Source organism: Cajanus cajan, chromosome 6 (genome assembly GCF_000230855.2).
Source record: "Cajanus cajan strain Asha chromosome 6, NIPB_CcT2T_4, whole genome shotgun sequence".
NCBI lineage: Eukaryota > Viridiplantae > Streptophyta > Magnoliopsida > Fabales > Fabaceae > Cajanus > Cajanus cajan.
Window position 1 is genome coordinate 7,972,014 of NC_138522.1, and position 14,819 is coordinate 7,986,832.

At 32.3% G+C, this 14,819-nt stretch overlaps 1 protein-coding gene across 7 annotated transcripts in view; it reads left to right on the top strand.

Annotated features, from left to right (window-relative positions):
- ATM (Serine/Threonine-kinase ATM-like protein) overlaps positions 1–10,131 on the top strand; it is a 129,208-nt gene extending 119,077 nt beyond the window's left edge. For all 7 annotated transcript variants that reach the window (XM_083076654.1, XM_083076657.1, XM_083076656.1 and 4 more), the window contains 18 exons: positions 108–188; positions 301–390; positions 468–530; positions 736–876; positions 970–1,026; positions 1,163–1,222; positions 3,466–3,560; positions 3,657–3,765; positions 4,521–4,610; positions 5,193–5,272; positions 5,635–5,713; positions 7,640–7,686; positions 7,764–7,863; positions 8,302–8,433; positions 8,515–8,649; positions 8,736–8,801; positions 9,094–9,237; positions 9,648–10,131. In XM_083076654.1, coding sequence (XP_082932780.1) covers positions 108–188; positions 301–390; positions 468–530; positions 736–876; positions 970–1,026; positions 1,163–1,222; positions 3,466–3,560; positions 3,657–3,765; positions 4,521–4,610; positions 5,193–5,272; positions 5,635–5,713; positions 7,640–7,686; positions 7,764–7,863; positions 8,302–8,433; positions 8,515–8,649; positions 8,736–8,801; positions 9,094–9,237; positions 9,648–9,725 — 1,647 coding nt within the window. In that variant the 3' untranslated portion in view covers positions 9,726–10,131. The remainder of the gene's footprint in view (positions 1–107; positions 189–300; positions 391–467; positions 531–735; positions 877–969; positions 1,027–1,162; positions 1,223–3,465; positions 3,561–3,656; positions 3,766–4,520; positions 4,611–5,192; positions 5,273–5,634; positions 5,714–7,639; positions 7,687–7,763; positions 7,864–8,301; positions 8,434–8,514; positions 8,650–8,735; positions 8,802–9,093; positions 9,238–9,647) is intronic.
- Positions 10,132–14,819: the final 4,688 nt, after the last annotated feature.

Here is a 14,819-nt window from a genome sequence, read left to right on the forward strand (position 1 = left end):
AATTTTAACATGGGAGCTTCCTTTCCTAATAGATTCATGCTCATACACAATGGAGCCAATTTATTGCCTGGTAATATGATTTCCCCTAACGAGTCTTTTGCTTTCAGGTGTTTCGAATTGTTTCTTTGTGGTTCAGTCTTTCTTCACAAAAAGATATTGTAAATAACATGCTGAGCACAATTGATGAGGTATATAGTAAAGCTTTGGAAATCAATCCGCCTGATTTGTATGATATTTGCCCTTATCTTAAAATTGTTTTTGTGGGTTTTCTATGTTGATTGCATTTGAATCCGTTTGTAGGTCCAATCTTTCAAATTTATACCTTTAGTATACCAAATTGCCTCTAGAATGGGTAGCTCAAAGGATGGTCAGGGACAACTCAATTTCCAGGTCTGGCTTCACCAGCATTATATGCATTAACTGTTGCACATTTATCCTCTTGTTTAATATGATTATGAATGATGCAGTTTGCATTAGTTTCACTTGTGAAGAAAATGGCCATTGATCATCCATACCATACAATACTTCAAGTAAGTTGTACCTTTATCTGCTATCTGGCAACGTTTAGCATGCCAAATGATTTTTATTATTATTATTATTTTCAAAAGTAAAATTTGTGATTCTATATTTATTATTAAGGGAAAATATAAACCAACCTTATTCTGTCTGGCCATATGCTTTTTCATCATGAATTTTTTTTTCTTGTCAATCTTTTAATATCTATTTTCTATATAGCTCCTGGCACTGGCAAACGGAGACCGTATCAAGGACAAACAGCGTAGTAGAAGTTCATTTGTGGTTGATATGGACAAAAAACTTGCAGCAGAAAACCTTCTGAATGAGTTGTCCTCTTATCATGGAGCTATCATACGACAAGTAACGTCACTCTTCTTGTTTTATATTTTCTTCTTTGTTGGTGGTTCCAATTATCAATCAATTACCTTCAAACTGTTTGTGTAACATACGTAGATGAAACAAATGGTGGAGATTTATGTCAGACTTGCTGAGATGGAAACAAAGAGAGAGGTGACATGTTTTTATATATTCATATCCATTCTTTCGCATAACCATGAATTTATTTGAAGATATTTCTATCATTGGCTTGCCAAGTATTCTGAAAAACTTTATTTTTCACTGCCTTCTGATTGGATTATTTATGCAGGATACCAATAAAAAGGTTACACTACCAAGGGACCTGCGTAACCTCCCAGTGCTAGAACTTGTAAGTGGCTTGCTAAATTTCTTGGTATTGAAGCTTTCAGGTTGATGCAATGACTGAATGGTGGTTTTGGGGGACAACCTTTGAGGACTGGGCAGTGTGAAAAAAGAATAGCTATAGTCTTTGCTTGACTAAATGGTGATATTTCGAATAATATTTTATAGTATGGTAACATTCTAATGTCATTTCTTCTAATGCTGGTTATGGATGTCTTTGTCATGAGCAGTACACACATGAGATGCATATACAATTATTGAAAATTATATCAGCAGTTAATGTATGTAATATTTACACAAAGTACACAATTATCAATTTTAGAAAATTTTGATGAAAACTCTATTTATAATTTTATATCATGTCATTGCTGTCTTGTTTGTCAACAACAAAATTCCCAAAAAAACAAATATTCTAATTTTTGTATAAAAATAAGTTGGAACATATGAAAAATAATAGAATGTTGCGACCATAATTTAGTAGACTTGTATTGTAGGATTAAAACATTTGCACAATATATAGCAAAGTATAAATATTATGTCAAAGCAAATATTAATTGGATTTAATAGATGGTGATAACAAAAAAATATGCAGATTGAGACGTGTATAATATTCTGGTGAGTACTATTACATTTAGAACTAGTTACTTTGTTATGTAAATCACGTCATGATAACACGTGTTGCCTAAAAAGCTGAATTGCTGAGATTTTTGGATTGGGGCAAATCTAAGAGTGTTTGGATACAAAATTTAAATGAAATTACAAAAAGTTTGAAATCCAAGCATTTCACAAATTTCTTAAAATAGAAAAATTTCAAATTCTTCCAAAATTTTTTTTGAAATTCTTCATATTTTTTCAAAAAATTCAACATATAAATATCAATAATATTTGTAATTATTAAATAATAAAAAAAAATTAAAATTCTTAAATATTGTCTAATATTAACTTTTAAAACTTAGATATTTAAAAATTGGCTATTTTTATTTTTATAATTTCATCTTAAAATCACAATATATATATATATATATATTAAATCAATTTTACCCATGGCAAAAATCAAAGAATGATAAAAATTGAAATCAAAGTAATTCAAATTCCTAGAATTTCAAGTTCTTTGTCCAAACACACCATGAGTGTTTAAAAACTTCAAATTGTAAGTTGATAAAAGAAGACAAATAAAGATGACAAATAAGACATGATAATGACACTTGCTTGCTTGAATCACGTCATTTTCTGTTAGCCCTTCCCCTCAATCAACTAGATTCTTTACCTTGATTGCTGAAGGTTGATATTATTTAACAATTTTCATCATCAATTTCTCTTCAATCAAAGAATTTCCATTCTTTTTTCCTCCACCATCAATTTCAAAGATTCCCCTTTAATACGTGACACTTCTCAAAATTATCACAGCAGTCTTAACCTTTCATTGTGTTACAGATATTGTGAATATATTACAGATATTGTGGATACATATATTATGGTTATTATCCTCACTATCAATTAGGGATATGATTAGATTAGTTTCCATAATATAAGAGATTAGTATCTCTATCATTTATTGTATTCACTCTATAAATAAGATAGGTGTGTGTACAACAATACACACAATTCCTGAATCACAACACATTGCTTATGCTCGGTTTTTAAGATCTCCACATTGCTTGTTGAAGGCTGTCAATAGAGAAGTTTCCTCACCAGCATTGACTTTTCAGAGTCTCAAATGTTGAAAATTAAATTATTTATTTATTTTCTTAATTTCTTTGTTTTAAAATGTATTCTAAAAAATTTTAATACCAATTTGTCTTGTTTATATTATTCACTTTCCCTTCAATGCATTAAATTTTCATCAATCGTTCTTTAATCACAACTTTCCAATGACACTTTATATTGCTTAGCAATAATTGAATGTCATGCATTTTCATCTCTGATCCTCTTCAATGCATTAAAATTTCATTAATTTTTCTTTAATCATTAATTTCCAAGTGAAACTTGTCAAAAGTGTCTAGATAATATAGATATAGATATTCATGTGCTAATACTGCAGAGTGCAGAAGATATTTACTTATATTGATTTTTCTTTGGCAGATTTTGTCTGGCAGTTTATACATTTCCTTTTAAATTTTGATTGTAAATATTTGTTTAAGCATTGTACATATGTTGTCAACATTAGGTGAACTAAACTTGTTATGTCTTCTTTTTGTTGAACTTTTTTTGTGCTAAACTGTTTCATTTGCATTTACTTTGGTCATTCAGGTACCTGTAGTGACAGCTACAATTTCAGTCGATCATAGTTGTCAGTATCATGAAGGCACTTTTCCATACTTCAAAGGATTAGCCGATTCAGTTATGTATGTCTCAGTCATTTATAGCATTCAGTGAGACAAATTTCTTTTAGGATGCAATATTTGATGCTTCAATCCACTTTATGTTGATTTGATGTGCAGGATAATGAATGGTATAAATGCCCCGAAAGTGGTTGAATGCTTGGGTTCTGATGGCCACAGATATCGGCAACTTGCAAAATCTGGAAATGATGATCTAAGACAGGATGCTGTATGAATTCTGACAGCTTATGCTTTTACATCTTGGCATCTATTGCTGAAGTTCTGCTGAATTATTTATTTGTCCATCTTTAGAAGAAAAAAAAATCACATCTCAAGCTTATTTGAAAAATATATGTTTTATAACACTACTTTTCTGTTAATTGCAATATTAAATTAAAGGTTTAAATACATTTTTGGTCCATATAGTTTACCTAAATTTTTATTTTGGTCTGTATACTTCAAAATATTAGTTTCTGGTCTCCATATATAATTTTCTGTTCAGGTTTTGATCGTGGTGGTATATGATACAACTGTCCTAATGATTTGACTTCAAAGGGGAAGTGTTTTGGCATATTGCTTATAGTAGGGATTAAAACCGTAGTTTTTAAAAATTTATAGGGACTAAACCAAACTTTTAATGTATTGAAACCAAAACCCAAGTCTAGGTAAACTATAGGGACCATACTCTATTTAAATCTAAATTAAATTATCATCTAAAGTTGACAATTTATATATTTTACATTTATGTTTGGTATATCCTATTTTAGGAAACTGATTATACCCATATAGCTACCTAACTGTTGTGGCCCATCAAAGTTAATCCCTTTGGTATATATTAGTCACATAGCAAAAGATATGTTATCTCTTCCTTTGAGATTTTCACATTTTTCTACAAGAGAATTTGCATGTCTTATGGGATCTTAACTTTCCCGTGTATGTATTGCTTACTTTGATGGTTAAATTAAACTGTTGAGTTCTTGACAGGTAATGGAACAATTCTTTGGTTTGGTTAACACATTCCTGAGGAACCATCAAGATACATGGAAAAGAAGGCTAGGAGTACGCACCTACAAGGTATATTCTGCTAAGTTCTTGGTCTTTGGTGCTAGTGATTGGCTGGTGAACTGTAACTGTCATCAAAATCAAAAAAATAAGTTATCAGTAAATAGTTTTAGGGTAATTTCTTGCTCAGCAGTGTGGGATAAGGAAAGTGAAGATGAGGGTTTCGTTAGTTTTACATTACTCATGGCTCTTAGAATTGTTCATCGAGTTGTTTGTTGTACACTCCTACTAGCATACCAGTGTTAACTTATATGTAATACTACCAAGACAAATGTTAACAATACACCTTTTAACGTATTATTTTGAACAGTCTTCTATTAGCTGAAAATTTAATGGGAAATTACAATTTTGTGGGTCCCATTTATTTAATAAGTCTCACTTGTGATTTTGTAATTCTTAATAAATTTTGACCAATGATTGAGGGAGTGTTGAAGAGTGTATTCCTAACGCTCCTCATATTACTAAAATTACTTTTGGTGGAGAACAATGACTTTGTTTTTCAGCTAAGGTTGTGAGTGTAATAGTTTTGCAGCTATGGAAAAAAGAGATTAAATTCCTAAAATGGTTGAAAATTTTCACTTTTTTATGAAACAGGTTGTTCCTTTTACACCGAGTGCTGGTGTTCTTGAGTGGGTTAATGGAACTCTTCCTCTCGGCGAATACCTTATAGGGAGGTCAGTCAAAGAAAGACATTTTACTGCACAATTTCTTGTTTTATTCAACTTTAAAGCAAATTCTTATGATGAACCAACTATCCCAAAAGCATAAACTACTGCATGAAAGCACATGAATGGTTTTATATCATATGCCCCTTCTAGCAAGAAATCTTTGGCCTTGAAGCATGGACATTTCACTATTTACCCTACCCATTTTTTAAATTTGACATTTATTTATATAAATGGGGGAACATGGATCAAACTCTAGACCACATGGTCATAGAGACTGATATTATGCCTTGAACCAAATATCCCAAAAGCTCAAGTTAGTTAAAAGCACTTGAACTGATTTATATCTAACGGTCTTTCTTAAATTTCAGCATGAGAAATGGAGGTGCCCATGGTCGCTATGGAATAGGAGATTGGTCATTCCTTAAATGCCGAGAGCACATGGCAAATGTAAGTGTCAGAATCCCTGGAAATATGTTGAAGATAATATTTTTTTGTATAGATTTAATTACATTCCACAATTAGGAGGATAGGCTGAATATTTTTTTGTATTTATTGTACAAGATCATTGACCCTGAATTATAGGGATAGACTGTGTCTATCGTAAATTAGGGTTTCCTTAATTAAGTTATTTGTATTCTATTTAAGAGCAATTTTTCTGCTATGAATAAAAGAAGAAACAGTTTTTTGTGACAGTAAGGAAATAATATTTATATACTTTTGCCAACATGAGTATCATATAGAAGTGATTCTTAATTTTTTTGTGGAAATATATTGTTTGTTTCATAGTTTCCTATAGTGATGACAATCTGAATTTATATATCAAAAGAATTAAAGAGGGGGGGGGGGGGGAGAAGGGGAAAAAGAAAAATTGTTTACTATTCTTAAGAAAATAGAATTGGAGCTTAACTCAACCTTACAAATCGGTTTGTAAGGTGAGAATTGTTCTCCACTTATAAACACTAGTATGGCCATCTCAATAGTTGATGTAGAATCTTCAACACACACCTCATGCTAAGTCGAAGACTAGACATTTCAAGTGTGAAGTTTGTAAAACTTAACATCTACAGGTGATTCAATAACAGTTTGATGGTAGTGGGTGGCCTGATAGGCCTAACAATATTTGCTATGATTAACTTTGATACCATCTTAATAAAGTATAATTGTAGCCTAACTTAACCATACAAAATTGGTTTCTAAAGTACAGATTGCTCCTCACTAATTAACACCAATATCACCATCTTACTAATCAATATGGGATCTCCAAGACATTATAATAAGATGAATAAGCCTGAAATTGGGGCTGGAGGTTGGGAGCTAGAGAAAACCATAGAATACTACACAAGGAAGCATCATCTTTCTACCAATGAAGGCAGGGACATCCTTGGCTTGGATGGTCAAGTGAGTTGGACAACCTTAGCCATGGAACCACAACTGGACAGCTGCAGCCTAAGTGCTATAGTTGGTTGTCCTGATCAATTGATCAATTTTTAGTACGGAATCATTGGAACCATGGTAAAAGTTACTACAGATCTGGAATCAGACCTTGAACTTGAAGTCACCATGAAATAGTAGCAAAAAACAAAAATTAGATGGGAAGGGTTGCCGGAATGGTGGAAGGCCAAAGAAAAGAGTATCAACAAGTGGGCACAAGTTGAACATGCAAAAAACGTTTTGGACGGGCCCATGAACAGTACCTGCTGGAATGTGGCATATGAGGTGGCAGACGGCAGAGGTACTTAGACAGAACTGGTCTCTGGAGGCAGGCCTTCTGATTGGAGGGTCACACCAGTAAATGGAGGCACAGTGAAGCAGCAAACAGCAGCACAGTGGTTGCAGTTACTGTTCATGAGGTTACTGTTTGTGTGTGAAATGAAAAAGAATCAGGGGAAAAGAAAAAGCTTTATAGTACTGATACCATGTAGAAATGTTAAGAAAATGTGTGTATCAGCATTTCTACAACTAAAAATTGTAAAATATCTCTTAGAATTTGGACTATTCAATGTTTTGTGCACTCTATTTTCCCAAAATATTTCTAATTAATCTTTAAAGCAAATGATTAATGAGATCATCATCAACAAAATAGAATGAATTATGCTACAATTTTAGTTTATATTGAATTTGGTGAAGCTGTTACTTTGGTAATGTTTTAGACTTTTAGTACATATGCTGATATGCATTAAGTGAGATTCATTTTCAAATACTTCACTATCACTTTACTTATTCAACTATTACACTAAGCATTGAAAAAAGTGAATGCAATACAAAAAAACTGAGGATAGAGATTGACACGGCATAAATATATAATAAAGTTTCAATATATATTACACCTTTTTGTCTAACATCGTAGTAATTCGTGCAATGTTTTCTTGATAGGAGAGGGACAAGCGCAAAGCATTCCAACAAGTTTGCAATAATTTCAGGTGTCTTTCCTATACTTATCTTTTGAAGGACCAAGAACACATAATCAACTTCATTGCTTAATCATATATTCGTGCAGGCCTGTTATGCATTACTTTTTCTTGGAGAGATTTTTACAGCCAGCTGAGTGGTTTGAAAAGAGACTTGCTTATACCCGAAGTGTTGCTGCTAGTTCTATGGTAAGAGCATTATACTTTTCCATTCATGTCTGCCTTGACGTTATATTTTTGAAGGTATCTTAACTGAAGAATTGATGGTCTTTGTTCAAGTAAAATTGGAGATGCCCACTCAACACTAACACACAAATAGAAGGATTAATTCAAATTAAAATTAAATCCCTCTCAAGTGCGCCTGTTTGAAGGTTTTATATTTTTTTTTTCTCAATTTTGAAAGCAAAATCTACCATTGTGATAGTGTAACCTGCTACTGACTTCTGAACTAACCCTTCATATGTTGTCCATCACGTGATCCAATTCCACCATTATATTTGATTTCTATTTTCTTTAAAATAGTTTTTAATTTGAAGTATTTTCTATCTGGAATGTCACCAAAATGTCATCTACATCAATATATCACAATCCTTGGTAGTATATTTATTAGTTGATTCATATTCTCAGGTTGGTTATATTGTTGGTCTTGGAGATCGACATTCGATGAATATTTTAATTGATCAGGCCACTGCAGAGGTTGTTCACATAGATCTTGGTGTTGCTTTTGAACAAGGTTTGATGCTTAAGACCCCAGAAAGGGTATGTACTTGTTAGTCCTTAGTCATGCGCTCATTTCATTACTTCATCTGAATTGCTGATATCATCTGTAACTGCTGGCAGGTTCCATTTAGGCTTACAAGGGACATAATTGATGGAATGGGTGTAACTGGAGTAGAGGGGGTTTTCCGAAGATGTTGTGAGGAAACACTCTCTGTTATGCGGACAAACAAAGAAGCATTATTGACGATTGTAGAAGTAATCATACTTTACTCAGTTTTATGTAGTATGAATTAAACTTCCATCTCTACATTCTCTTCATAACAAACGAGTGTCCTCTACAGGTTTTTATCCACGATCCTCTTTATAAGTGGGCTTTATCTCCTCTGAAAGCTTTGCAGCGTCAAAAGGTACTTTAGAGTTTAAACCCTTATGTTATTTTCTTTTTTTTAACTAATAAATGTCCAGCGTCTTATAGTATGAGGAGGGTTCGGTGACTAGCAGAAATTAGCACTTATCATGAATTGTGGAAATAAGCTATATAATAGAACTGAAAACCTCTACAAATTCCTCTATAATGACCGTGGGTATTCTTTTTGTTCTCAATAATGTTGCTGGTGGTAGATTTTAGTCTGGCTGTAAATATGTTAGTTGCATTACATAATTTACTTGCAGTGTGACATTTCTTCTTTTTCTCCACAGGAAATGGATGATGATTTGGATACAAGTTTGGAGGAACCACAAAATGATTACCAAGGAAATAAGGATGCTGCACGTGCACTTTTACGTGTCAAGCAAAAGCTAGATGGGTATGAAGATGGCGAAATGCGAAGCATCCATGGGCAGGTATTTTGTTTCGTTATCTCTTTCAAATGACTAAAAAAGATTTGTTCTTTTTTTTTTTCATTTTCATCTTCATTCAATATTTTAGCTGATAAAGGGGGTTGGATATGCATTTTTTTTAGTAATGCAAATAGTACAATTGGAAGTTAGAACCTAAACTAGTTAAAATGAGCGATGTTTAGCTTTAAGGGTCTTGCATGTAATGCACATTGCGCGTTCATATTTGACTAGTCGGACATTCATACCAAACTGATACATCCATCGTACTGGAGAATAATGTTCTTCAAATGCCAAAATATTGTAAATACCAACTGGCAACTTTTATCATTGGTGATACGAAGATGAAGTGAAATCTAAATGTACATGTTCAAAATTATCCCATGAAAAAAATAATTGTGGTACTTTACTTGCAGGTACAACAACTCATCCAAGATGCAATTGATCCCGAGCGATTGTGTCAAATGTTTCCGGGTTGGGGAGCTTGGCTATAATTGGCACCCTTGTTCATTGTCCAACTTGAAAGTTGAAACTGCATGATCTTGTATAGGCGGCGTTTATCTTCATTGGTTTCTTCTTCCTCAATTTGTATAGTATAATCTGTTTTTTTTCATTTATTTTATAATTTTTTGGTTTCTTGTATTATATTTCTTTTTTGAAATTTAGTTTTCTTAGTTGTAAATTAGCTTTATGTTAAAGGATGCAAATGACTTCCCTTATACGTATCGCCTGCCCAATTAATTCATCTCTTCCTCTGACCCTTCAATTTAAAACGACGCAGCAAGGTAATACAATGTGAAGGGTGCATTGCTGTAATATATCTAAATCGTCTATTTTCATCGGGTTGTACCTTTTGATTATACTATCAAGAATATAAATTGACAAAATCATTTTAACTTATCCAATGAGTTTGAGTATATATATATATATATATATATATATATATATATATATAAGTAGTGCACTTGACTATAATTCACATTACAATATTAAATATTAGGGTGTTTAAAAAAGTTGTGAAAATTAGATTATTTTAATTTGTTATATGAATACTAGATTATTTTTATAATTGATTATAATCAAAATGAAATTTTGTTTGGATAAGTTGGTTAAAAAGTGATTTAAGATGTTTAATTTTATTAGGATACAATAAAAAAAATCAGCTTTTATAAAGTAACAAAAGGGGGGGGGGGCGGAATTGTTAAAAAATAAACATAAAGTTTCAAATTGTGTATCAAAAGAATGGTTTTACTTTATTTTTTAATTGAGTTAACTTGTATAATTAATCAACTTATGATAAGTTAGTTCATCATTTTGGGGTCAACTTAGGGGGTGAATCAAGTTCACTCATTTTGACAGTTTCACTCACATTGGCTAATTCGCATAGCTGTTAGTGATTTTAAAATATACAAAAGATGGTAAGAGAAAAGATTTTGGAAGCCACAAAGGAGATAAACAAAATAATCAATTAATAGGTACATAAAAGGGACAACACATACCTTTTATCGGAGTTTGAATTTATTCGTAATAGCCATAAATAATGTATTAGTTAAAATACTAATTTGTTTCCTTATAATATTTGTTTGTTTCAATTTAATTTTACTCTAATTTTTTGTTTCAATTTGGTCCCTAATAATTTAAATTAGTACAATGTCAGACTTTCGTTCAAATTATTTAAACGGAATTAACTGTCACGTAGATGCATAGGTGGATGTCAAATTTCTTGAATACACCTAAAACTAGAACAGTCCGGTCTGAAACTAGAATGACCTGTTCTGAAACCAGAATGGCTCATTCTGGTTGCACTTTTGGGGTGTTAATTTTACACTTGGAACAGGTCGTTTTAGATGCAAAATTGACAAACTAATAGTGTAACCAGAACGGGCCGTTCTGGTTTCGAAACGGGCTGTTCTAGTTCTATAATGCCAAACACAACTGGTCGATGATTACAGTTCACAGTTATGAATCGTGCAAGGAAAAAGACCCAAGGTACAAAGTATTTCAAACACTGGATTTGGTAATATTGTCAATGGGGATTGATAACTTCAATTGCTAAACATTTGGGCTATACAGTGTATCATTAAGGACAATACAGTGTATCATCACTAAGGACAATGGTAGCAGGTTTTATTTTATTGTTAGTCAAACTGGAGTGAACCACTTACTACTAAATTGATATTATACAGTCAAGGATGAAACGGTGTTTCCCCTTGAAGTCATTAACGATGTACCCCAACAATAACAATCTGTTATTGAGGAGGTACAACCTGAATTTTTGTGATTTAGGATTTCCCTACAGTGTTATCCAAATGATTTCCCTTCTCAGTAATTTCTTTAAACTTTTTTAGTATATGTTATGTTTTGAATTTTTGTTTTCAGTTTCTGAACCATGTTTCTGTCTTTGAATTTATGATCTGTTATGAATTTTTATTTTTAATTTTTGAATCACATTGCAGTATTTGGTTGAACGTACGTATATGGTTGGCGTTTTGGAATGGGTTGTTCTGAATCTAGAACGGCTCGTTCTAAAACTAGAACGGCCCGTTCTTCTACACTCATGGTGTGTTAAATTTGCATTTGGAACGGCCCATTCCAGATGCAAAATTAACACATAACATGTGCAACCAGAACGGGTCGTTCTGGTTTCAGGTGTATTCATGAAATTTGACATCCATCTATGCATCTACGTGGCATCCACCTAGCATCCACGTGGCCAACAGTTAACTCCGTTTAAATAATTTGGACGGAAGTCCGACATTGCAATAATTTTAATTATTAGGGATCAAATTGAAACAAAAAATTAAAATGGGACTAAATTGAAACAAACAAATATTATAAAGGACCAAATTAGATTTTTAACCTAATGTATTTGAAGCTCAAGAGCAGATACACCCTTAATTCGAGGAACTCGTTGCAAGGAAGAAAAACAGCACAGTTGGGGTCATTTAAAAAATTAGTACTTCTAGAGAAAGAAAAATATAGTTGAATTTTTCTTTGCCAAAAACTAGTTGTTATTGTCCATTATTTTGTAACATCTTAAGAATGTCTATGTAAGTCTTTGTATAATTTTGTATAGACTCATTAAAGGTGAGCAAGACATGATCCGATCTACAGGCCCAACTAAACATATAGATGAAAATACATGTTTGAGTTTTAAAAGTATGTGTAATTTTTATTAGAACTAATGTACATTATCTTTCAAATCGTTCCAATTATGTAGTGTTATCACTCTTTTAAGAAATATGTTTTTTTTAATAATCATGTATTAAAAATAAAATATTGTATTTAATAGATAAAATTTTGTGGATCACGTTATTTATTATATTATACTTATAATAGCATTTATTTTAAAATGTATATTGTAAAACATACCTAATTTGATTTTTATACCTCTTTTATTCTACTATTTAAATATACATAATACTAATATTAATATATTATGTTAAAATATTAGATTGATCTGGTCTTGTCTCATTTATTTTGGGTTTTAATTAGGTTTAGTCAAAATTTTGAATCGAGTCAAGTTATAGGTAAACTCAATACAACTTGTTCTTTACTCATAGTACTGCTCATTGAGTGATTTGAAAGAGAAAAATAAATTTTTCCAATGAATAAAATGATAAATTGGAACATAAAAAGATCACCTAGGTGGATTAATACTTCTAGAGTATGATCTTTCACATAAGTGGGTTTATTGTGGGATAAGATTGTTGAGTTGTAGGTAGAGCTTAAAGAAACTTGATGGAGAATACTTGGGTGTTCATAACCCTAAAATACTTGGAGAAATGATACTTAAAGAGTTATTAAAACATGCAAAGGATAAGAATATTGGTTGGGTAGGAAGCCTGTGAAGGCATGTAAAGAATACTTTGTAGAAAGCTTGTGTAAGCTTGAGGTAAAACACGTATAATTTGGTGAGATTGTGGTGAAAAATTAATGAGTGCCTTATCCATTTTCTCATATTTTTCACTAATATTATTGTTTGATATCTATTAGTTTTCTTATTTAACGAAACAATAAACCTTAAGCTAAAGTAAGATTGATTATATAAACATACACTATATTTAAGTGATTTAGTTATACTAGAAAGTTTCAACTCAATCTAAATAAGTTTCATACTTTGAAACAACATTTTACACATAGCTTCTAATTGTCACCAAAAGCAACATTTTACACATAGCTTGCTTTTGAAAACATGCCTCTCATCATGAATTTTTTGTGTCAGAGTCACTCTTTTCAAATTTATTGGTCAAACTGCCTCCCTTTCATTATTATTCATCAAAATTTCATGGTTTTACAAGGCATTGAGAAGTCGGGTTTGAAGTTAGATGAAAAACACATAGAAGGGGAGGTTGAATATGTGTGTGTGTGAACAAAGGAACTTTACAAACGTTTTCGCAAGAATGCTCCTTTTCGTCCAGTAAAATAATGATAATGAATAATAAACTAGAATTGCCCAGGATTGGTTCAACAAGATACTTTTGCGTCTGGGAGTTTATTGTCTGCTTAAGCAAAAACCTTCTTAGACGAAAATCGTTCTTTCAGATAACAAATTGAATAAGTGTGATTTTCGTCTAAAGATAGCTTTAATAGACAATAAGCATTAGACGGAGTTTTCAGTATTTTAAACATTCAAATAAAAGTGCGTCTGAAAACATTAAAGTATAATGCAAGTATTTTTATACTGGTTAACTCAAACTGAGCTACGTCTAGTCTCCTTCAAATAAAGGGTTTCACTAGATTTTCAATGAAATACAAGTATTATTTGTTCAGCCTCTTCAAGCTCGCAGTGAGTATTATAGACCACCCAGGTCACGACCACTCCTAGTGCAAGTATTATCAACCATTCCTGGCTCGTCAACTTCACTTGCTAATGCTAGTATTCTTTGCTCAACCACTTCTAGCTCACAGTGAGTATTCTCGACCAACTCCTAGCCCACTAAATTCACCACTAGCTCTAGTATTCTTTGATCAGTCACTTCTGGCTCTCAGTGAGTATTGTCGACCAACTCCTGGCCCGTCAACTTCACTCATCGACTCTAGTATTCTTTAATCAGCCACTTCTGGCTCGCAGTGAGTATTCTTTGACAAACCTCTCCAAGTTTTACAAGTATTCTTTCCCTAGCCTCTTCAAGCTTTACATATGATGACTAAACAGATTTGGTTTGAGTGTTTGGATTACTCTCATAGAGAGAATACATAAGTTTGTACACTCACTAAGGTCTGCAACCTTAGTCTAACAACGATTAAGTGTTTGGCTTACTCTCACAAAGAGGATACAAAAATGAATACACTCACTAAGGTTCATGTTCCTAAGATGCACTTGGAACTCCTTAGTCTACAGAGATAGTTATCTTATGGTACATTTGACTCTATACTCTCTATCTCTGAGTTCGCTGCTTCATGGGCTTGATATCACTCTTTGTTAAAAATGCAAAAGCCAACCTCTTAAGGTTTGAAGTAGTGATATATATTGTCTTGTAAAATTTGCTCGTTGCAAGTATCTGTTGAAGCAGATGTAGTCGTTTATGACTAGTTCAATCTTCCCATTTAATGCTTGATATTTTGCATTAAATGTTGTTTCATGT